The sequence below is a fragment of the Tetrao urogallus genome (assembly GCF_951394365.1).
Source record: "Tetrao urogallus genome assembly, chromosome: 17".
NCBI classification, from domain to species: domain Eukaryota; kingdom Metazoa; phylum Chordata; class Aves; order Galliformes; family Phasianidae; genus Tetrao; species Tetrao urogallus.
Window position 1 is genome coordinate 6181882 of NC_136830.1, and position 22841 is coordinate 6204722.

The following is a 22841-nucleotide window of genomic DNA, read 5'->3' on the forward strand; positions in this document are numbered from 1 at the left end:
GAGTGCCGGCGATGTCTGGCTCCCGGGCGGCGGCGGCGGCGTTGGCTCTCGGGCGGCGGCGGCGGCGGCGGCTCCGGGGCTGAGCGGCGGCGTTGGGCTCGGCCGCGGCCTTCCTGCGGCGCTCTCCCGGCCCTCTCCGGTCCGGCCGGCCGGGGATGAGGCGCTGCGGCTCGGCCACAAAGGCTCCCCCGGGGCTGCCCGGCGCCTAGCGCGGCCCCGTGCCCGCTGCTCCTCGGGCCCTCGGCCCTCGGGCCCGTGGTGAGGACGGGCCGGCGGTTCTCGGAGCCCCGCGGGAGGATGTCGGGGGACACCGAAATGGATAAAGCGATCAAGGTAAGGAGCGGTTCTCGGCATCCCCGCCGTGGACGCCGGTGGCCGCTTTTCGGTGGCCGCCGGCCTTCGGCTGCTGTCGTCTCCCTCGGTCACAGAATCAGAGAATGGCAGGGTTGGAAGGGACCTCACGGATCATGAATCTCCAACCTCCCTGCCACATGCAGGGCCACCAACCTCCCCATTCAACTCTAGACCAGGCTGCGCAGGGTCTAGAGGTCTAGAGGCGCCAACATCCAGTCTGGCCTTGAACACCTCCAGGGATGGGGCATCCACAACCTCTCTGGGCAGCTGTTCCACTACCTTGCCACTCTCTCTGTAAAGAATTTCCTCCTGACATCCAACCTAAATCTCCCCTCCCTCAACTTAAAACCATTTCCCCTCGTCCTGCAGTTATCAACCCTTCCAAAGAGTTGATTCCCCTCCCCTCTATAGACTCCTTTTAGGTATTGAAAGGCTGCAGTGAGGTCACCCCGCAGCCTTCTTTTCTCCAGGCTGAACAAGCCCAGCTCCCTCAGCCTGTCTTCATAGGGGAGGTGAAGTCATCTGGGAAGGACAGCTGACAGCTGGGAGAACAGCGGTGAGGGTTTCCCTGAGCTGATCTCTGGGGTTGGGCTGGAGGCATCGGGGGGAAGCAGTGGGAAAAGTTTGAAATAAGGCACTTTAAAAGTTGTGATTTTCCCACTCAAGGCAATTAAGAGGATACAGAGGGTTATTTGGACAACACCTTGTGTTCAGCGAGTGATGTGCACACGGTCAGTGCAGCTTCTGCTGCAGTCACCACCTCAAAACACAGAACTTACACCAGCAAGGAGAAGTTCAATCAAACCTGAGTTATAACCTACTATCTGTGTAGCGGAGAGCTCAGCAAAAAGCTCAGCCTGAAAGAATCAAAGAATGGTTTGAATTGGAAGAGACCTTTATGACCCCCAGCCCCACCCCTGCCATGTGCTGGCTGCCCCCAGCTCAGGCTGCCCAGGGCCCATTCCATGGCCTCGGGCACCTCCAGGGATGGGGCACCCACAGATCTGGGCTCTCTTCGCTCTGAGTGAAGAAATTCCTCCTGACATCTGACCTAAATCTCCCCTCTTTTAGTTTAAACCTATTGGCCCTTGTCCTGTCACTATCTGCTTGTGTAAAAAGTTGGTACTCCTGCTTATAAATTTTCCTCAAGTTCTGAAAGGTCCCAGTGACGTCTCCCTGGAGCCTTCTGTTCTCCAAGATGGGACTGAAGTAAGTTCTGCATTCAGACGGATGCTTCTAACCCAAAGTACTTTCCTGATTCTGTTCTTGATCTGAACCCCTCTGAGCTGTGAGGGGCAGGAGCCGACACAGCGCTATCCCTACAGCCATACAGCAGTTCTGATACAGGTCTTTATATGAAATACTTAAAAACTGTCTGTTTTGAAAGTCTCCTGAATAGCTGCTTCAGCTGCACTGTGCTAAGACTGATGGCAAAGCAGGGAGCCAGCATATCAGCCTGGTGCTGGATTTCATGGTTAGGTTGCAGCCTGAGCTGTCTGAACTCAGGGCTCAGAATTCTTCCCACTTGGAGCTGTTTTTATTCAAAATGCAAAACCCATGTCTTTTAAATCAATCTGGACTTAAGAAGTGAAGAAGTGTTGGACTTCTCTTGCGTTCATTATTTTATTTATATTTTTTTATAGAATGAATCACAGAATGGCCTGGGTTGGAAAGGACCTTAAAGATCACCCAGTCCCATCGCCCTGCTGTGGGCTGGTTGCCACCCACTATATCAGGTTGCCCAGGACCCGGTCCACCCTGGCCTTGGGCACTTAGAGGAGTGGGGCATCCACAGCTTCTCTGTGCCAGAGCCTCACTGCCCTCATGCTGAAGAATTTCTTCCTAATGTCAAAGCTAAATCTCTCTTCTGTCAGCTTAAATCTATTACTCTATGTCCTATCACTATCAAAGCTCAGTGAGCTTTGCAAAGATAAATCCTGCAGTGGCAAGTAACAGAGAAGATTGCAAATGCAATACAGGGGGTGTTTTTAAGTAGATCCTTTTGGAATTCATTTACTGAAGGAAGCATTTATGAAGCCATCCAGGCTTTGTGACAGATGACAACTTGCACAGAGAGTCCTCAGCATGTTGTGTTACCATCACTTGATCTCAGCCCGGATCCCTCAGTTCCTTCAGGTGATTGTTGGGCAGCCCTGGGGCAGCGCTGCTGAAATAGATGTTGGTATTTTCACAGGGCAGATTTTTATCAGGGTGATTCAATTATTTCACTCTGTTTGAATGGGATGAATCAGTGTTGATTTACAGCTTTGTACGGTCTTGCTGCTGGGTTTGGAGCTTTTGTTTCTGAATTAGGAGATGGAAGCAATGTTGTACATGAAGGAGCAGTGAAGTTCTCAAATACTGTGTTTTATATCAGTAGGAGATGGTGAAGTGTTTCTTCGTTACTGGATTATTCTTTCTAACTTGTGAAGCTACTTTTGAAGGAAGATTTGAATCTAAATAAAAATGCAGGGAAAAAAAAAGGTTGGGTTTTTATTTGGAACAATAATGCCCAGAATGTGCAAAAGGAAATACATTTTCTCTTCATGAAAAATTGACTGATCTGCAGCTTTTGAGTTTGTTCTTCAGGAACTGACAACTACCAGATCTTATTCTCACTTCATCTGATTCCCATTCCTCTGCCCTGTTCTCCCAACTCAGCTGAAATGGGGTTTCACTCAATAATGTTCTTCTGAAATTGTGCTTTCGCTCGGGTTGTGATGCCTCTGGTTCTCTGTGTCTGAGCAGCAGGAAACTGAAGTTGGCTTTTCCCTTATGTGCTTCTCACGAGGTAGTGAAATTTGTGTTAATTTAATTGATAGAAGCACAAAGAAGCATTGTCTGCTTTGAAAACAATAAAGCGCTGTGATCCCGTGTTCCTGGGGCTTTGCTTTTCCCCCCTCTTTATTTTAAAACTCCACCAAAAATCTCCACTTAAAAGCTACCTTTCACTGTTTCCTTTCATGCTATCATCTACGATCAATGCAGTGTCCACTCTGGGTTATTTCCTCCCTTTGTCTCTTACACTCTCCAACCTCTTCAGCTCTTGCCTTAAGGATCTGCTTTCCTCTGGCTTTGTTTCCAGCCCTTGTGGTTTCAAGTTTGGCTGCAGTGTGGTCAGTGGGGCCACAACCTGTGGATCTCTCCATGCCTTCAGCAGCACAGCCTCCATCTGTACCATGAGTGGATGCTGACGTGCTGCAGTTTTGAATGAAAATTAATGTAGGCAGAAAATCTGACCCAAAAAAGTTGCTTTATGTGTGGTTGGCTCTTCTAAGCATTTATTTGCTTGCTTAAGCATCTCTGGAGCCAGCTTTCACTACCACCTCCTTTGCTTGGAGTTGGTCAGAAAGCAGAGCTTTTTGGAAGCTGATTCTGAGCACGTGTGTGATTTGTGCCCCCAGCGTGTGCGCACCATTCTGCACCCAGTCTGCATTTCTCAGTGCTCCATTTGCACCCCACAAATGTTAGGACATGTTTAAACACGACCACACCCAGGCTGTGTCATAACAAACCCCTGCCCTGGTTGTATGGATTTGGACAAAAGGATTATAAACATGAGCTTGGTTCACTCTCAGACAAGCTAAAATGAGTCACGCAGCAGTTAATTTGCAGTATAATGATTCCAAAGGTTTGCAAACCTGGAGAAAACAGAAAAATTATTTTCCATTACACTGTATGACCAAGAAGGATGTGATAATGCTGTAACTGGGCCTTTGCAATTGATCATTTGTAGGAAGAAAGCTGGATTTAAGGGCTGGGCAGGGAGAAATACCCTTTGTACACTGCCTGTGTTAGAGCAGCAAGATCCCATTTGCTGTTCTCAATAATCCTGCTTCAAAATGCCGGGGGGAGCAGCCTCAGCAGCACAGAAATTGCTTTCTGCTGAGCTATATTCTGTGAGCACTTGCTCTTAGGTTTAATTTTCCTAGGTGAAGCAGAACTGCAGAACAGGCTCTGTCTGCACTCTGCTATCTGCAGATCAGCTGCTGAGCTGGGTGTTTGGGAAGGGCTGTATTAATTTTGATGTTTGTTCTTTTTGGTTTTTTTTGTTTGCTTTTTCCCCTCCCCCTGCTCCTTCTTGAATAGGAAACCTCCATTTTAGAGGAGTACAACATTAACTGGACTCAGAAGCTGGGAGCTGGGATCAGTGGCCCTGTTAGGTAAGGCCACACACCTGTGGATCTGTATGTAGTATCAGCTGTGCAGAAGTGAGTATGTATTATAAGTGTGCAAAGAGCAGAAGGCATGGCGGTGTTGAAGGCTCTACAAGCAAATAAATGTCTCTGTACTCACAGCTGAAGTGTGAGCAGGGAATTTGCTGTTGCTGGGTTTGCTGGAAGTAAAAATTCTGCTCACTGCTGCCGTATTCCTGAAATCAAGCAGCCCCAGGGATCGGCTGTGATCCGGTGGCACAGGGAAGTGCAGCTCAGGCACTGATGTCCTCCTGCTGCCCCCATCTCACTGCTCCCATCCCAGTGTCAATGCTGGGACCATCAACACCATGTGCTGCTTTACCAGCTGCTTTTTCAGCTCCTCACACGAGGCCCAGCAGAGTGTGCACCCAGCACCAGGTTTCGTGTGGCTTTGTGACCACTGCAGGAGCTGGAAACAAAGCGTGTTTCCCTTTGGGAGCAGGAATTTGTTTCCAGCGCCTGTGCTCAGATGCGTGGGAGCCTGGTGGGCTGCTGTCCCCTGCCACCATTTATCTTTCTTTTCAAGCAATTGGATTCTCGTCCATTTTCTGTCACTGCCTCCGATCTTTATTAAAATATCCCTTTGTTCTCGATGCTTTTTGCTGCCTGTTCATAGGGCCCTGCCCTCTGACGTAGTTCAATTGTTAATATTAAATGGGGGGAAGAGAGAAAAAGCGTGTGCAGCACGGCTGGTGGCCTTCAAAATCAGGATGTCCGTGCAGAAACACTTGATTTATTGCAGACACTATCCTCCATGGGAGATGCTCAGGCTGCCTCTGTGTGCTTTGGGTTTTTTCATCACAAGTGGCTCTTGGAGATGAATAGAAGGAGCGTGTTCAGCCGTTACCACGGCTCTGAAGCACTCCTCCTGCATTGCTGAAAGCAGAGCTTTGTGTCGGGTGGTTCTGCAGAAGGTGTTTGGTTGATTTGGAAGGCCAAAAGCTGAGGCTTTCAGCTGGGATACGGTGATGGTGCTCTGTGTATCCCATGTTCTGGGCATTCCTTGTAACTACACATCAGTTTGCTTGAAGTATCTCTTTAATGTCCTTGCTGACCAAATAATTTTCTTGCTGTAATACCAGAGTCTGCGTGAAAAAATCCTCTCAAGAACGCTTTGCACTGAAAATCCTTCTTGATCGTCCAAAAGCTAGAAATGAGGTACAGTTTTTATTTGTTCTCTGCCATCTGACGCACCACAAAGGCTTTCGCTTTTAAGGAACTGCTGCAGCAGTTTAATATCTGTGTTCTGCAGGTCTTGCTGTGCAGGATTCCTTGCATTTAGTCCTCCAGGCTTGTTCCTGGAGCACGGGGTGGGGACACCGGGTCTGCCTGGCCTTGAATGTTCTATGTTAGCTGCATGTGTGCAAGAGGAATCTTCAGAGCTCTGCCCCGTGCAGTGTAACATGAATAGCTGAGGTGTCATTCTGTGTCCACACATCTCACTCTTGGGTGTCGCTGCTGTAAGAGCTGCCAAGAACACCTCAAGTTGCACATGAAATTGTTTGGGTTTGTCTGTATAGGAGAAACTAAAGAAGCTCACTGATACCATCTGTGACTTGCTGAGGGTGATGAGCGTGCCAATGCACCAAAACATCAGCCTCTTTGAAATAATGAGCAGCTGTTCAAGTTTTCATGAAAGTGGGGGGGGGAAAAGTTGTCCTCAAGGTTCAGGCAATTTCCATTTGTGGACTAAATTTTCCCTTACTGCTCCCAGAGGAAGAAGGTTTGGATATGAAGAGCATCCAGCCTTGCAGTTCAGGTCATTTTAAGTCAGGTGACATTCCTTAGGTTCCTGTTTCAGAAAGTCTGAGCAGATGAGTTTCCTTGCATGTGTCGTGAGCACTGCACTCATCCTCTTGGACATGAGAGGAGCAGAATTATGAAATGTCAGGTTTTATTCTTGAATTTCAAGATACGTGTCAGCTTAAGTCTGAACTTCATTACAAATTTAAAGCTAGTTCTACTTCTAAATTTCTTAAACCAAAAAAACCCTCAGCAAAATTAAAAACAAAGAGCATCAACAAAGCAGCCCTAAAGATTGGGCTTTTTCAGGAACTGCTGGATTTCATTCTGTCATCTGTAACAAATGGACTCGCAAAGCACAAACTTATTGTCTTAGTCTCAGTGTGTAATGGCTGCTGGTTACTGATGTGGATATTTAGGTGTTTTAGATATTTCTAGCTTTTTGAATAGTTGGAGGAGAATTTTACATTGCGTGTGAGCAGTGCTGAGCAGCAGTTGAGGGGGAGAGGGGATCAGAGCAGCTTGGATGCACATCACTATGTACAGTAATGCTTCTTCCCTTCTCTTTAAGGTACGTCTGCACATGATGTGTGCAACACATCCAAATATTGTTCAAATTATTGAAGTTTATGCTAACAGTGTGCAGTTCCCACATGAATCCAGCCCAAGGTAAGACTGCACAGCATGTTTCATTCCCACAGCTTGCTTTCCATATTTAGGCCAAGGTATAGTGGAGTTTGCTTGCTTTTTTTCCCCTTGCAATCAGTGTGGTCAAAATGAAAATTTACTGAGGGTTCCAAACATTTCTGTATGTCAGGCTAGGCAACATTTATTTTCTCCTGTTCTTGACATCCAGGCCTTTACATATTTAAAAAAAACTTGATTCCTTCAGTAATGGTTTTGAGCACATCTTCATTTCTGAGGTTTTGCACTGATTTAGTCTGTGACAGCTGCATTGGCCGACAGGATAAAATATAGGAGAACTAGAAGTCAATTTCTTGAGGCTCTGCCAGTCCTCATCTCCTTGATGTCTATACTTTGTCCTTTGCAATGACGGCAGTAAAACTGTAAATTAAAATCAGGAGGTACAGCAGAGTAGATGAGTATCATTAAAGATGACCCTCGACCTCCTGCTTCTCCCATGCCACAAACATCTCCAGCATGCAGGCAGCTAGCTGGGCAAGGATGGAGGCAGACAGGTGTAGGTGTGCTCCAAGCCAGCTCAGTTTCAAGCACTCTGCCTGCATTATTACTCTTTGGAGGTGGAGTTGCACATCAGTGCATCTCAGTGGCTCCCAGACCCGAGCTGGTGGAAGATGTGGATGCAGGGTGCAAATGCACCCGTGTCATGGCATTTGTTCCAGTGAAGTGAGGTGGGTTCTCAGCATAAAGAGCAAACTGTGGGCTCCTGGCTGGCAATGAGTCAGGTGTGGTGGGAGCCAGAAGATCTGCAGGTGATGTACGAACTCAAACAATGGCTCAGAACAACTAAGTAGAAGAAGCGAGTATGTCTGTTTCTTTTGGCCTGCCTCTGTAGATATGAAGTATGCATTACTAGCTTAGCAATTCTGTTCTTCTTTTGATTAATTTTAATGTAACAAAATGAAATGCTTTTGAACAGGGCTCGGCTCCTAATTGTAATGGAGATGATGGAAGGGGGAGAGCTATTTCACAGAATCAGCCAGCACCGGCACTTTACTGAGAAGCAAGCAAGCCAAGTAACAAAGCAGGCAAGTTAACACCCATATATAAGCAAATCCATAAATGCTAATGGCTAAAGTATTTAGCAATTTCTTGGTGGGGGGGAGGTGGGAAAAAAGGAAGCTAAAATAATTCTCAGTTCTGATCGAATGATCATTGCCTGCTTTGTTATAATCTGACAATGCTTAAGTTTCAATACAAGGAAAGAATTTGAAGGTGTGGGCTCCTTCTGCTGTGTTGGGACCCTACTGTCTGCTGTCCTTAGCAGTGGTTTTCCTAACACGGTTTACAGACCTTCACTAACAAGAACTCTTTCCTGCACAGTCTTTGTCTGTATGTCTCACTATTGTCCTGAAGGCATTCCATCCACCAGTCCACAGGCTCTCACCAAACAATGCTTGCTCCTGAGCTCCAGTTTGAGAATCATTCTTGGCTGTGACACAGAACTTAGAATTTCTTTCAGCTCTTAAATGGGCTGGCAGACAATAACTCGTGTCCTGCATCAGTGGTTTTTCACCTGAGTTCTGTACTTAGTTTTGTGGAAGAACCCAAGAGGACTGTCCAACTATAGCTCACGTTTTCTGTGCTGTTCTGATTTCGTCCTTCCCTCTCCATTTCTCTAGGCAGCTCATTCTTGAATGTTGTGATTTTAGAGGGTCAGTATTTATTACTAGACATTTTGGTGTCCGTGGGCTATTTGTGGCTTAGCAGTGCATCTGCTGTGACTAACTCATCCAGCTGGAGTAAGCAGGATGACAAAGCAGAAGGTCACTGTGGGATTCACTATGGGGAGCCCTAGTGTCAGCTCTCAGTTCTGGGTGGTTTGTTCCTTTAAGCCCAAGCTATTGGACGACTTGTGGCACCAGAAAGCTTTATTCCATGTAGGGGATAAAGGAAAGAGAACGTGAGATGAGATCATACAGCATTTGGTATAAACTGACACCACTGGTTATGAATACACCCAGTTCCTGATCACCCCCTTTCCCCTCTGTTGGGGAGATGATGATGTTTTTGGTACTGAGGCCAACAAAAAACAAAAAAAAAAGGAGGGCTGAATAATTTCATCTTAATATTCTGTCTTGTGCTTTGAGTTATTTCTAATGAAATGCTAATATTGCTGCTACTTTTTGGCTTCATCCAGCAAAGAGATTAGGTGGAAATACAGAATTATTCTTGACACATTACTGTCATGTCCTTTGAGTGGGCATTTGATTCTGGCACTGCAAGGCAGTTACTGGGATTAACATGTTGGAAAATTCTTTTAAAACTATACCGTTACATTGAACACAGACTTGATACACGCTTGGGTTGTTCATGCTCCAGTAACTCTTTGTGTTAACATTTATAGGCACTGTTTATAAGCAGTGCTTATAAATGTACTTTGGAAGCAACATTAAAGCCTTATTCTTTAACCTGGTGATTCTCATCAATGTCTTGAACAGATCTTGGTTCCTTGTACCCAGCAATAGCTAAAACCTTGTCACAAAGCTCCCTCACTGCATCTGAGAATACTCATTATATTTGTTTCTGAGCTAAGTTAACACTGAACTTCTTCTGTCACAGCAATCTGCAGTCGTTTAAGGACTCAGCACTTCACCCAGAGTGCTGCTTAAGGGTGTGATCCTGCAGGAGGAACACTTGCAAATGAGGATCATGTGCCTTTGCCTTACTTTGGTTTCAGGAATGCTGTTCAAGTATTTATGATTTGTTTTCCTTTAAACAGGTTGCACTTTCAGATGCATAAAGTCTGTAGAGCTTTCCTGACAAGGTCACAGCTTTCTAAACCACGGCAGCGTAAGAAGTTGCCTGTGAAAGAACTGAGTAATACATTTCTGTGTAATACTATGTGAAATGAATAGACTGCAGGCAGTACCTTCAAGAACTGAAGAATACAGCTGCCTGAGTGGTAACTGTTGAGTTTGTTAAAAGACAGTAAAGTATTTTGCTGAAGTACTGAGGCAGGAACTCATGTTTGACTTACATAATCACTGGAGAGCATGCAAGCAAGTTCAGTCACCCCCAAGGGCTCGAACAGCATATAAAAGGACGCTGTCATGACTCATTTCACTTCTGGCAGGTGTAAAAATGCCCAGAGTTAGTCAAACAAAAAGGGGTGGGGAGCCCACTACAACCTAGCTTTTATTTTCTGTTTGCTTTGAGTGAAATGCAAACTGAAGAGCTTCGTTGGTTTCATCTCCCTGTTTTCACACTTCATTGCACTGTTGCTCTGTACAGCCAGGGATGTCTTCCCTCAGAGTTGTATACAAGCAGAATTAAAAAGGTTGGGGCCTAGGCTGTGTTGGCAATGTCTTTTTTAAAGGTGATTGAAAAGATAGAAAGACAGTAACTCTCCAGGCTGAAGGAAGAGTTCTATAATTGCAGCTGATTTGTTGTGCCCTTTTTCAGATAGCTTTGGCTTTGCAGCATTGCCACTCACTAAACATTGCACATAGAGACCTCAAGCCCGAGAATCTCCTCTTCAAGGATAACTCTTTGGTAAGATTAAAACTTGGCATTGTTTTTTGCTGCTGAATTCTGTAAAAATGGCTCCATGATGATTTTCAGAATAGTTTAAAAACGTAAACTGATATTAATGCACTATTTTGGTGACAGAAAGGAATGACTTTTGGCTTTGTGTGTTTCCATACCCCTGTGTGGTCATGGGGAAAATCCTCTCCGCCCCTCATGTCATTAGGATGTTTTATACATGCCATGTAGCTGCTTTGACTGAAGTGTGCATACCATGCCACATGTTTCTTCCTTCTCTTGCCCATAACCTGCACTTGCAGTGACTTCCCTACAGTGCATTTGACTCTTTTCCAAAGCAGACCCTGAGTGCCCAAGAGAACAAAGATGGTTGTTGCAAAGATTGGTTTATCATCTTTTAGCTACTTTGTGGGATGATAGGTGTGTAAATACAAAACAGGAATACATGGGGTAAAGGTAAGATGAGTAGGAAGCATTAAGGATGTAGTAGAAATGCTGATTTTGTAATCTAACATCTCGTTTTAGGATGCACCTGTTAAACTGTGTGACTTTGGGTTTGCCAAAGTAGACCAAGGTGACTTGATGACACCACAGTTCACTCCATATTACGTAGCACCTCAGGTAACAAACTGTTATGGTTTGAAGTTATAGGGGGATAATGACCTTTTGCTTGTGCCTTCAAAATAATCTAATATTAAAAGCCCTTGCTGTCTTATTAAAAGCTTCTGCATGCAGGAGTCGTGAGTAGTTTAGGAGCAACCTTTCAAGACTGAGTGCTACAGTGGTACACTGATCAGAATAGGAGATCGTGATGCAGGTTTCCCAGATTGTGTGGTTGGTTTGAAAAAGTCCCTGCTTCACAAATCCTTAGCTCAGGCTTATACAAGGTTACATTCCAAATGAATGTGCTGAAACAGTAAGGTTCTATAAAGGCAGTTGCTTAGGAGGAGGGCAGTGTCAGAGGTTTACCAGTTGACTTTGACTTGGCTCCCTTGTCATTATGCATTGAGACATAATTTATAGTTGCAGACAGGCTGGTTTTTGCAGCACTACTTTACCTGCTTCACTGAATCTTTCCCCTGTGTCGAAACATTCGGTTTTAGGAAGAGCAGGCTGAGTCTGGCAGTGTTCAAGAGCTGTAATAAGGCCACTAGTGGAAAAGAATGCAACATCTTTGGCATGGGCATCTTGTTTGTGGTGTCTGTAAGTTGTGTGCTTTTTGCAATCTTCTCTTATGGCAACAGGTATTGGAGGCACAAAGGCGGCATCAGAAAGAAAAATCTGGTATTATCCCCACCTCTCCAACACCTTACACGTACAACAAGGTAAGCCATGAGACAGGCTGCATGTCCGTGTCTTCAAAGCATTTTGTTGAGGTTTTTTTTCCCCTCCACAGATTTAGATGCTGTACACATAGTCTACAAGTGCAGTTTATCACCTAAGACAATAAACTTTATTGTCCTCAAATTTCAAACGCTTACAGCCAGGAGCAATAAAGTTGTTCAGGTCTCTGTGACGTCCATACATCTAACTAGGTAGACATCTCACACTGAGCTAAAAGCAGGATCTACAGGGAACTGGAGGGAAACATCACGTTGCTTGCTAACTGGTATATGTATGTATCTTCAGCTATAGGGATATAATATCTTTGGGGCTGTATTTCTCAAATGTGTGGCTTATTCAACCGTTCTGAAGGAAGGAATAGGGTGTTCACATCTACATTGGTATTTCTCCCCTTAAATGTGCTAGGGCCAGCCCAGGTTTCATTCAGTTGATGGGGAGGACTGGTACAAATAATGATCTGTGCAGGTTGCTGTCTTTCTCGGTTAGGTTAAAAGTGACCTGAAAGGGAGAAGGGGAGTGGATCTGTGTTTTTTCTGATGGAGTGAATAATGGAATTTGAATGAATTTGGTCCCAGCCTAATTAATGATCCTCCAATTAAAGGGAAAATATGCACTCATTGTTAACAGGATCACTAAATGTAAATGAGATTTTTGAGAGACCAGGTAGGAAGGTCTTTAACCTCCATTCAAATGAATCCTCTTCTCTGCTGCCAGCTGCAGTTTCTGGATATGCAAAGCACTGTTTAGGCTACGTTGGTCAGACAGTCGTGGTGGTGTCTTGTCTGCATCATGGCTCTTCGGCCAGATGACTGGTAGCACACTGAGTTGTCTGAAGCAGGAGACCATGGGCAATGACAACTGCTGCTGGAGCCTTGGCAGAGTTCTGACAGAATGTGTCCTGAAAGATTGGACTTCTTCTTGGTCACTGCAAAACATCTTCCCTCCATATCAGCATCGCTCACTTCACAAGGCAGAATCAAGTATTGACTACTGTGGATTGAAGCAGGTTGAATCTCAGATAATAGCCCTCTCCAAGGGACTTCTCTTTCATTGTAAAAGGATAGATGCAGTTCAGAGTCACTTGAAAGTGGTTGCTTACTGTTCATACTGTTCATTTCTTCTTTAAAGAGCCAAATAACCTTGTCCAGGGCAACTGAAGCAAAATGTGGGCCATGTTCTTGTACAAAATAGAGAAGCTTTGAAAATAGGTATCAACTGGAGTTTGCATACTTGCTAACAAGTGCCTCGATCACCTGGGTGTCACAGTGTGATGAGTGAATTTGTTTGCATGTGTTTCATTTAAAAAGTACTACTTGGTCACTCTGAACTGCTTTCAGTCATGGTGGCAGGACTGACTGCAAACGAACAGCCTCATCCTTACCTTGCCAAGTGTGACTCACTTGCAAAAGCAACTTCTGGCATATGCCTGGTTTCCCCAAATAGACCGTGCTGAACTCCCAGGTACCCCATCCTTCCACAGCAAGTCAGAGCCTGGCAGAAAGGCCTGTGATTCACCTTCATGATCAGCAGCTCCATCCCACAGATGTAAATTGGAGGAAAAAACACGTCTGTGATTTCCTGAGTATTTTTGTTAAGCTGGCTGCATTGGATCAGATGTGTGTGTTTGTCATAGTAGAGGAGGCTGACTCTTGAAAAATAAAATCTCAGAACCATATCCAGAAAGAATTTAGATTTAGACACCTGTTTCCAACTTGCACATCTAAAATCCTATTGGTGCCATTAGAAATTATCTCTAGTCACAGTAAAACAGGAAAAACAGTAAAAATCACATGGCTAAATAGAAATTAAGACTTCTAGATCCATCTGACTGACACAGATACCTATGTGGAGTGACTCTGTGGCCAGAAGCGAAGGCTGTAGTTTAATGTTCAGTAAGAGCTGATCCAGGTGCACTCCCTCTGGAAGGAAACAGTCACACCTTTGAAAGCCCATTTCTGGGTCAGTGCTGATCCGGTCAGAAACCAGCCTTGGGAGCTGGGAATTCTGTTTGCCAAGTTTGTCCATGTGGCTTCACAACCAGAAGTGCAGCATTCGTCCCCAGGGACAGCATGGTGCAGCTGCACAGGCTTCTGGCTTTGGAACTGATTGCAGAACCTCTCCAGCCCCTCAGCTCCCCAAATCTGCCTTCAGGTAGTTTTCCACAGCCTCCTGCACCTAGCTGGAGCTCAGGATTCTCCTGTCTGTATATTCCTGACCCTTCTTGCATTGCTATAAGCCATCGGAATTCCCCTGGAGAACTGAGAGGGCTGAAAACCAACCAGTAAAAAAAAAAATAAATCCCTGCACAAATGTAGGAAAGAAATATTGCAGGTGGGTGACAGATGCAGAGGCAGTCCTTCCAGCTCCAGCCTGCACCAAGCAATACCAGAGCTGCATCTCTAAGGATGTGCTCCAGTCAAAGTCTGGGCAGTTATGATCCTCTTCCCTTCTTCAGAGTGGTTGTGAACAACAGATATCCAGATTCTCTCTTTTTTTTTTTCTTCCCTATAGTATCACATTCTTAAAAAACGATTGAATGATATTCTGATTTCTGTTCTGACGTTCAGAGCCAAGGGTTCAGCTATCCTGAGGGGTAATGAATACGCAGCTCGTTCCAGCCTCTGACGCACTGCAGTTTCCATGCAGGTTGCCATTGCCCAGCAGAGTCATAGGAGCACGTTCTGTAAACAAGATGGCTCAAGTGCTGGAAGGGTTCAGCTTGGCAGCATGGAGTTACCTTGTGCTTGCATGTTTGCCAGGAAGATAATTTCAAATGCACTTTTAAACCAAGTGAGCAGGGAGAAACAGCGAGCAGGTATTACCCTCCTGAAGGAAAGAACACAACATCCAGCAGCTAAAAGGGAGAGAAATACTTAGGAAATGGAACCAATTCTGATGGAATTATGACCTTATAAGAGAGGAAGAACAAATCCATGAGGATGCTCAGATGTTCTTTTTTTTCGGAGCTGTGCTCCTGTGTCCATAGGGATCATGTAGAACATTTAACACAGGTGTGTCGCTGCAAATCGCGCCCCAGTGATCCTTTCCTTGCTTTCAGAGCTGTGACTTGTGGTCCCTGGGTGTCATTATTTACGTGATGCTGTGTGGATACCCTCCGTTTTACTCCAAGCACCACAGTCGGACAATTCCAAAGGACATGCGGAAAAAGATCATGACAGGAAGTTTTGAATTTCCAGAGGAAGAGTGGAGCCAGATCTCAGAGATGGCAAAAGACATTGTGCGAAAGTGAGTCAGCTGAGCAGAATGTTGTGTTGCTCTGTGCTTGTATTAAGAAATTGGAAAATCACTTGACAGTGCCTTATCACAAAGGGATTGTTTTTCCAGCGGCGGGGTGAATTGTCTGCAGCACACAGAGCTGAAAAAATGCCTATGTTCAGCACAAAAGAAGTTTGGTAAATACTTCCCCCCCTCCCCCCTTTTTCTTTTCTCTCTGTGTACAATTTCTGATGACCCTAAAGTTGCTGGAATGCACTGTGGTTTTATTCTGTAACTGCCTGCACAGCTGTGGGCCCTCTCCAGGTGTACATCTCCTGTGGCAGTGTCCAAACTCCTGTAAAACCAAAGGGCAGAGTGTCAGACTATGAGATGAGGTTTTCCATGGGTATTTTGTTCTAAATGCTGCTTGGGAGCTGGTTTTCCTGCAGTACACATCTCTCATTTGAAGTATTTCAAACGTTGTGATCCAGCGGTCCTATCTGAAAGCATGAATGTAACACTGATTATGTGCTGGCCTCACTTAATTTTTTTAAAAGCAAGAGGGACTTATTGCCTTTGTATCACCAGAGGAACTGGAAGGATAAAAGCAATAGAAATGGGGGGAAAAAAAATCTGTTATACAGTTTTAAACTGTTGCTGTCGTTTGTGATGTAATTAAAACCTCCACAGTCTTAACATAGTTTGGAAAGAGTGCCGAGTCCTGTTTATAGCAGCACAGGAAGGCCCAAATCTTTCACCACATAAATTGCAGATTATGTGGCAGTGAAAATTCTGTTTAAACCGGGGTCAGCAGTCAGAAGGTTTCCTTGTGTTTTAAAATGGCCACGAAACTCATGGAGTGCTGTCGCTTGGCTTCAGTTCACTCAATTCTTGAGTAATGTTATCAGAACTCGCTTTCTGGTCTGTCTTTTTCAGCCAAAGAGTCTGAATTTGAGCTTACAGTGCAGGAGTACATTTAGAATGTATATAATACATATATATAAGGAGTTTACATTTTATTTGTGTGTATGCACTTCACATGAAGGCTTGCTTCTGGAGAGCCTCTTTTGCATTCCGGAGGCCATTTCCCTTTGAGCGTGTCAAATTGATTTCTGACCCCAAGCTTTACAAGCGGAACTGCTTGAGTATAGATGAGGACATTGAAAACTGATGAAAAAGGAAGGCATGTGTCTTGGATTAACACCGAACTGACAGCCTGTTTGGCAGCATGGCCTTGCAAGTGAAATGTTACGAGCCAGTCTGTGGTCTCACTGGCGTTTTGTAAAAGTGATTTCCACTTTCTTGGTACATTAAACAGTTCTGCTCTGCAGCCAGGAAGCTGATTTGGAGTATTGTCTGAGAATGTGTGACAAACCGATCAACTCGTTCTGTTCCTAATTGAAACATTTGGAATACTTGTCAGCACTCTGTGTGAAATGTTATTTTTCTATTAAACAGTAGTGATTATCATGGGAACGTGAGTTTATCTGCATAATCTCTTTCCAGGGTGTCTTTCCAGTAACATTTAATTCAGAGGGCTTTTCAGAGATTTCAGAATAATGTTCCTTTTCATTCTGAGTCACTGTAGCTTGCCAAAGCACCCATTATTTCAGGCTTTCACAAAGGGGAAAAAAAGCAAAGGGGTTGCCCAGTGGAAGCAGTTAATTCAGAAAACAGGTTTTGAGCTTTGAAGCTTTGCCTTACTTAACCATGCCCACAGTGCTTGGTCTGCATATAGACTGTCATGCAGATGAGCTTTAGACACGCGTTTCTATGGCGTGTCGGCCTGGATCATTTCCAGCTTGTCTGGAAGACAATTTCCCATGAGGGAGGATGTGAATATAATGTTCAGCTGGATGCAGGTATTAGCAACATGGCTGTTGGTGCCTTTCTTTACACCGAATTGCTGCTAATGACTGAAGGAGCTGTGACTGCGTTAAGATTCACCGCAGCAAGGCTCAGTGAGGCTGATGGAAAGTCGGGCTGCCTTGAGGTCAGCTGAAGGTTTTGGTTTATTGGGAGCGGTTTCTTCTTTTGGTCTCCTTAGTGTTTAGAGATTGCCAAGTGCTCTGCTCACACGGAGCCGCGCGTTGTGCATCCCCAAAGACCTCTTTATGGACTGATGGATTCCTCTCCCAGGTTGCTGAAGGTCAAACCGGAGGAGCGGCTGACCATCGAAGGCGTGCTGGACCATCCCTGGCTCAACTCCACTGAGGCACTGGATAACATCCTGCCCTCTGCCCAGCTGATGATGGACAAGGTTTAAACAACGTTTTGTTGCATCAAGATTATTGCACAGAGGAGCTGCTCAGCTTCTGGGCGGTTTGAGAGTTGTCTGTCACACCCCAGCCGTAGCTAACATTGTCCATCAATTCACAAAGCATAATTCTTTTCATTCCAGGCAATGGTTGCAGGGATACAACAGGCTCATGCAGAACAGCTTGCAAACATGAGAATCCAAGACCTCAAAGTCAGTCTCAAACCCCTTCACTCCGTCAACAACCCTATCCTGCGCAAAAGGAAATTGCTGGGGTAACTCTCTAAAGCTGTTTTTGAAAGATCAGAGTGTAGGCAGCTGTGATGCTTGGAGAGTGGCTTTAAATGTGTTACAGGTTCATTCCGTTGTAACTGTGCTCCTGAGTTTCTGATTTGGTTGCCACACTCTTCATGCAGAAGCGGGTGGTTGGAGCAAGTCGTACTTGCATGATATGGTGCCTCTTCCAAGATAGGGCAGTGAGGAGGGAGATGGAACAGGTATTATGTGATAGTGGAACAGATCCATTATGAGATGAGTCAGATGTTGAGAAGGCAACACGAGAGAAAGAATTGCAATTTTTTTTTCCAGATCTTCACATTTGCTTACAAAAAAAAAAAAAAAGTCAGGTAACCTCTCTTTGTTCAGGTTATCTAATTGAAAAACAGAATGATCAATGTTAGAATTACCCTTCAATTAGTTTGAATTAACATTTATTTTTCTTCATTTTCTTCATTTAAAATGGTCTCGTAATGCAGCATGTTGTAATAATTAATGCTAAATTTGGCTCCCTTTCACAGCTTCCCAGACAGTGAAAGAGAGTGCTCTGCTGGTGCAGTTATGCAACGAGTAACAGACATGACTTGCATTCAAAGTGTAATTGTTCCTTCCTTGTTCTTTTGCAGCACCAAGCCAAAGGATGGTGTTTACATCCACGACCCGGAGAATGGAAGTAATGATTCCAATGTGGCTCTGGAAAAGCTCAGAGACGTGATTGCTCAGTGCATTCTACCACAGGCTGGTAAAGGTTGCCACTTTTAAGAAAGTTCCATTCCTAAATGCACCAGGCACTGATTTCTTTTCCTGTGCCTCAGGATCAGTGTGTCAATACTGACAGTCTGTCTTGAGAGGATGTTTTCTGTGGACCGTAGTGCACGCATAACAGTGTCAACAGCAACATGTGGAGCTGTTAAAATGAACTTCCATATAGGAATGTTTGCCTTCAGGCCAGTTTCCCAGTTTGCGTGAGGCAAGGGGGAATAACTGAACATAATGTTTAGTAAGTGCTGGATGTTGCTCAAAGGCAGAATGACAAAGCTCCTGTTTGTCTTTGTTCTCCTGAACAGGAGAGAATGAGGATGAGAAGCTGAATGAAGTGATGCAGGAGGCGTGGAAGTATAATCGGGAGTGTAAGTTGCTGCGAGACACTCTTCAGAGCTTCAGCTGGAATGGTGAGGAACTCCTCCTGGTGAATGGGTGGGAGCAGGGACCTTATGACATGGAAATGAAAACAAACTGGAGTTTGTGCCAGGCTGGTGTAGGTTACAGCCCTTCTCCAGCATGGATGTGTTAGAAATTGAGGCTTGAAGTTCTGCTTTAAAATGCCTGTTTGAGGTTCAGGATAGAGCTTTCGAAGGCACCAGGTTGTTTACAGACTTTGCACAGATAGACCTTTATATTAGAAACTGCTTCAGCTGGTTTCCTTCCAGCTGCTTATTAGCCTCGTCCTGTTGGAGGCTGCTGCCCTTATCTCTGTCAGCACAACATCTCTTCTGCTCAATTTAGGGAGGAAATGGAATTAAACTAGGCCAGCTGCTTTTGGGGCTGCTCAGATGGCTCTTGATATAACAGAGCATAGTGTCAGCCAGGTTCACAAGGCTTGGCCATGCCTCTTCCTTAATTATTGTTTTTTGTTTTAAGCAGAGCCAGAGATCTTCACTCATTTTGCTGGCCCTCTAAATGCTGTCCTAAGTGTGTTTTCTCTCCAACCAGTGTGCGATGCCAGCAGTAATGACTTTCCTCCTTGTGCCCAATGCCTGCTGACTACCTGTTCTTTTCCTTTCAGGCAGAGGATTTACAGATAAAGTGGATCGACTAAAACTGGCAGAAATAGTAAAACAAGTTATTGAAGAGCAGACAAACTCCCATGACTCTCAATAGCTGGAGCTTCTTAATCTTTTCTTTTTTTTTTTTTTTTTTTTTTTTTTTACCATTTAAGATTTATTCTTTAACTGTAAAAAGTATTTTTATGTAAATTAATAAATCATAATTATTTCATTAAATTTCCATACTGCTTGAAAATGCTGTATAGTTGTAGATACAAAAAAATCATTGGTACTGTAATATTTTTTTAAAACTCAGTTCCTTGAGGTATATACGATCACTTACGTACTGTTAATCGTAAGTCCCCCAGATGGGGCAAATTATATTGTTAAAAACCATTCTTTTTCTTAATAACCAGTTGCAGAAGCTGCCTTCCATCTGCTATACATACAGCCAGCTGCAGTGACTATGTATATGAAAATGACAGCCAGTTTCTCAACACCCTGCTCAGTAAGTACTTGAAGCAAGTGCTGTGAAATACAAACTTCATAGCTACCCTTTGCACCTAAATTCTGAGTATGTAGAGGCAACAAAATAGCCTTCTGTTCTGCTAGATGACCCCAGAGCCACGCTTGGCCTTGCCAAGGGCACCTGAGTCCATATGCTAGCTGTGTTTTTCAGTTCTGATCAGTAGCTGCCTTTCTTTCCCTTGCAACCCATCTTCCTCAGAACTTCTTTATGGCCTAATGGCCGTTCACCATAAGGCTCCTCTTTTTATCATATTCTTCAACAGCAGAATCAAAGAATGTTCTAGTTACTTACGTACAAGCTGTTTTTATTTTCCTGATGGGATCTTCTACAGACAGCAGTAAATATGGGGTCCATTTGTTTCGTCTCCAGATCAGAAGCTGTATGTGTTGCACCCTATTCTTTCCTCTCTAGAAGACCCAACACTTTGTTTCAGACTTATCCTCTTGTTTGAAAGAGATCATCGTGGCAAGGTTCCTGATACTGCTGTGTGAATCCACAGCGATCCTTCTCTTGTGTCACCCTCTGGAGTCCAAGCTCCCCATCTCTTTGAGGCCTTCGAGCTCCTCCTGGTGGAGCCACAGATGCAGGGCTGCTCCTTGACGCGTCCTTACGCTGCCTGGACCACGAGGCTGTCCAGGGCAGATTCTTACACTAGTTTGGAACATTGGCTCCAAAAGCTGCTTTTTTTATTTTAAACGAAACAAACAAATGAAAAGATTCTGTACATATTTCTAGTTTTCTACCTTCTGACACTTTTCTTTCTTTGAGACTGGTCGAAGGCTTTTTATAGAGATATTTTGGTACCAAACATGTGCAGACGTTGAATGAGTTTGGTCTGCAGACTGAAGTGCCAATTCAGGGCTATTAGTATTGACTCTTGATCATTATTGTTATATTTCATAGCTCGTTAATTTTGGGTTTACATTTCCAAACTTGAGCCATGAATCTCCCATTTTCCTGACGGCAGTCCAGCCTCCTTTTTTGTCTCTTTTCTATAACAGACTTCCTTGTAACCTTTAGCTTGGATGGCAAACCACTGTCTGACTCTTTCTATACAATTTTGTAAGTGGTAACTCAGTTTTTCTACATGAAGGAGATATTTCATTTCCCATTCTTCGTCAGCACCTTCTCAGCTTTCTTTTAATCCTGTTGACAGTTTTCCAATGCCTGATTTACTGCAGAGTGAGAACCACAGTCCCTAGCTGACCATCACTTTCTCTGATGGAATCGGGGAGTTTTGGCATAAGCCAGAATTGTATTTCTGACACTACGTGGAATGTTTGTGTACTGACATGCATCAATGACAACTGGAGGGAATTGGCAGGAGATGAGTATTTGTCATTTCTTGATCTTGCATCAGTGAGTTTGTAGGCCATATATGCCTTTCTGTCCTCGTCCTAAATACCAGACCACGTCAACATCTGCACAATCTTGAAATGTATAGATATTTCCTTTATAACTTGAAATTTGTCTTTTTTGGGGGAATATCTCATGGTGTGGGAACTTCTAAGTATGGCAAATAAATAAACGAGGAAATCACCAGAGTTTGAATAGGAGCGCAGAAAATTCCCCACTAAAACACTTTGCACCCCTGCCCTCTGAGGAGGAAAACACTCTGGCACTTTGTTGGGAGCCAGAACTTCCAAGCAGAAACATGGATCAGTTTGTAGCTATGCCATGCCACAGCCTGATCTGCTCGAGCAGCTTGGGAGCATATATGGGAGTATAACATGGGGACAGGATTGTTCTTTGGAAGACTGATCTGCTGCAGCAAGGCTTCTAACTGTGTGTGATGCTCTGTAGAGATTGCTTCAGCCTGTTCTGTACTACCAAGAGCAGTTACCAACAGGGCAGTGGGTGCACCTGTGGTTGTGTTTGGGTGTCGGAAGGGAAGTCACATTTCTGAGGTGAGAAGGAACCGTTTTCTATGGGCTTGCTATTGATTTTAGTGTCTGCGAGAACTGAGAGTGCTCTGGTTAAAATGGAGGCAGGGAGGGACAGATTAGGAAAATTCAAGGTCAAATAGTTTTACTTCTGACAAAACTGATTCTTTAGCTCTTGAAAAAAGTTACGTTTTGGATTTCAAAATCAAATACACTTGAATTGATCTCACTTGCATATTTTAAAGTGATATTTTACTTTCTCTTTTGTGTTTCTGTTCAGTCGACATGAATGCAGGATACCTTATCTTGGTTGTGTAGCCTTTTAGTGGTAACAATCTACTGATGCTTTACAGCAGACTGTGAATATTGTAAATATCTTGAGATGGAAGGGTTGTGTGGGAACAAGGAAGACATTCTTTGTAAAAACACTAAAAGGAAATGGGGAAGCTGTGTCACTGGGTTGGTTGGTTTGTTTTTCTAGAATTTTATTTAAGAGAAAAGTCTCAAATCATTTGACTTTTTCAAAACTTTATGTATATCTGACTTCTCCTGTGACTTGATTATTTAAGGCATATGTATTAAAAGGTTAGAAGAACTTGACTAGAGAAAGATTGGAAATAGCAACATGTCAAAGTTTTGCTGTCACACCTTCACATTTTTCTTTTAGAAACCTCAATCTGTCCTCATCTGCCACGTTCAACTCCTGTGTATGAAAACATTTGCATTTCTCCTTTTCAGTGTTACCTGTAACATGTTAGTTTATTTCTGATCAGTATTATATTGTAAATATTACGCATCGGTGTATATAAATGATTTTACTAAACTTACTGGTGGCCTCTTTGTTTGGTTCCCGAGTCCCTTTGGCAGTGAAGGGAAGAGGATTGGGGGGGAGGGATCACCGTGATCCTGGTGCCACCCTGAGCTTTCCCACGTCCCCTCTGCCCTAGCAGCAGTGATGTGGAGCTTTGGTTTTGTATCACTGATAGGAGAGAACGAGAAGACAGACAGGGTTTTACCCAGCCCGTGAATTCATGTCTTCTGAAAAGCTTTAACCACTGCCTGCCATCAGGTGGCAGCAGGACATCCGCC

The 22841-nt window shown here is 44.2% G+C and overlaps 1 protein-coding gene across 3 annotated transcripts; it reads left to right on the top strand.

The window, feature by feature from the left end:
• Positions 1 to 297: 297 nt before the first annotated feature.
• MAPKAPK5 (MAPK activated protein kinase 5) lies at positions 298 to 19455 on the top strand (the record flags this gene model as incomplete). 3 transcript variants are annotated; one of them, XM_079543779.1, is made up of 14 exons in its annotated part: positions 298 to 333; positions 4444 to 4517; positions 5633 to 5708; positions 6865 to 6962; positions 7915 to 8023; positions 10401 to 10490; positions 11007 to 11102; positions 11726 to 11806; positions 14884 to 15071; positions 17181 to 17301; positions 17443 to 17573; positions 18201 to 18322; positions 18642 to 18746; positions 19361 to 19455. In XM_079543779.1, 14 exons carry the CDS (start codon positions 298 to 300, stop codon positions 19453 to 19455), a joined length of 1422 nt encoding a protein of 473 aa, XP_079399905.1. The 3 variants fall into 3 exon arrangements, with proteins under 3 accessions (XP_079399905.1, XP_079399906.1, XP_079399907.1); XM_079543780.1 differs by having other exon boundaries at positions 18201 to 18316; XM_079543781.1 differs by lacking the exons at positions 6865 to 6962; positions 7915 to 8023 and having other exon boundaries at positions 316 to 333.
• Positions 19456 to 22841: the final 3386 nt, after the last annotated feature.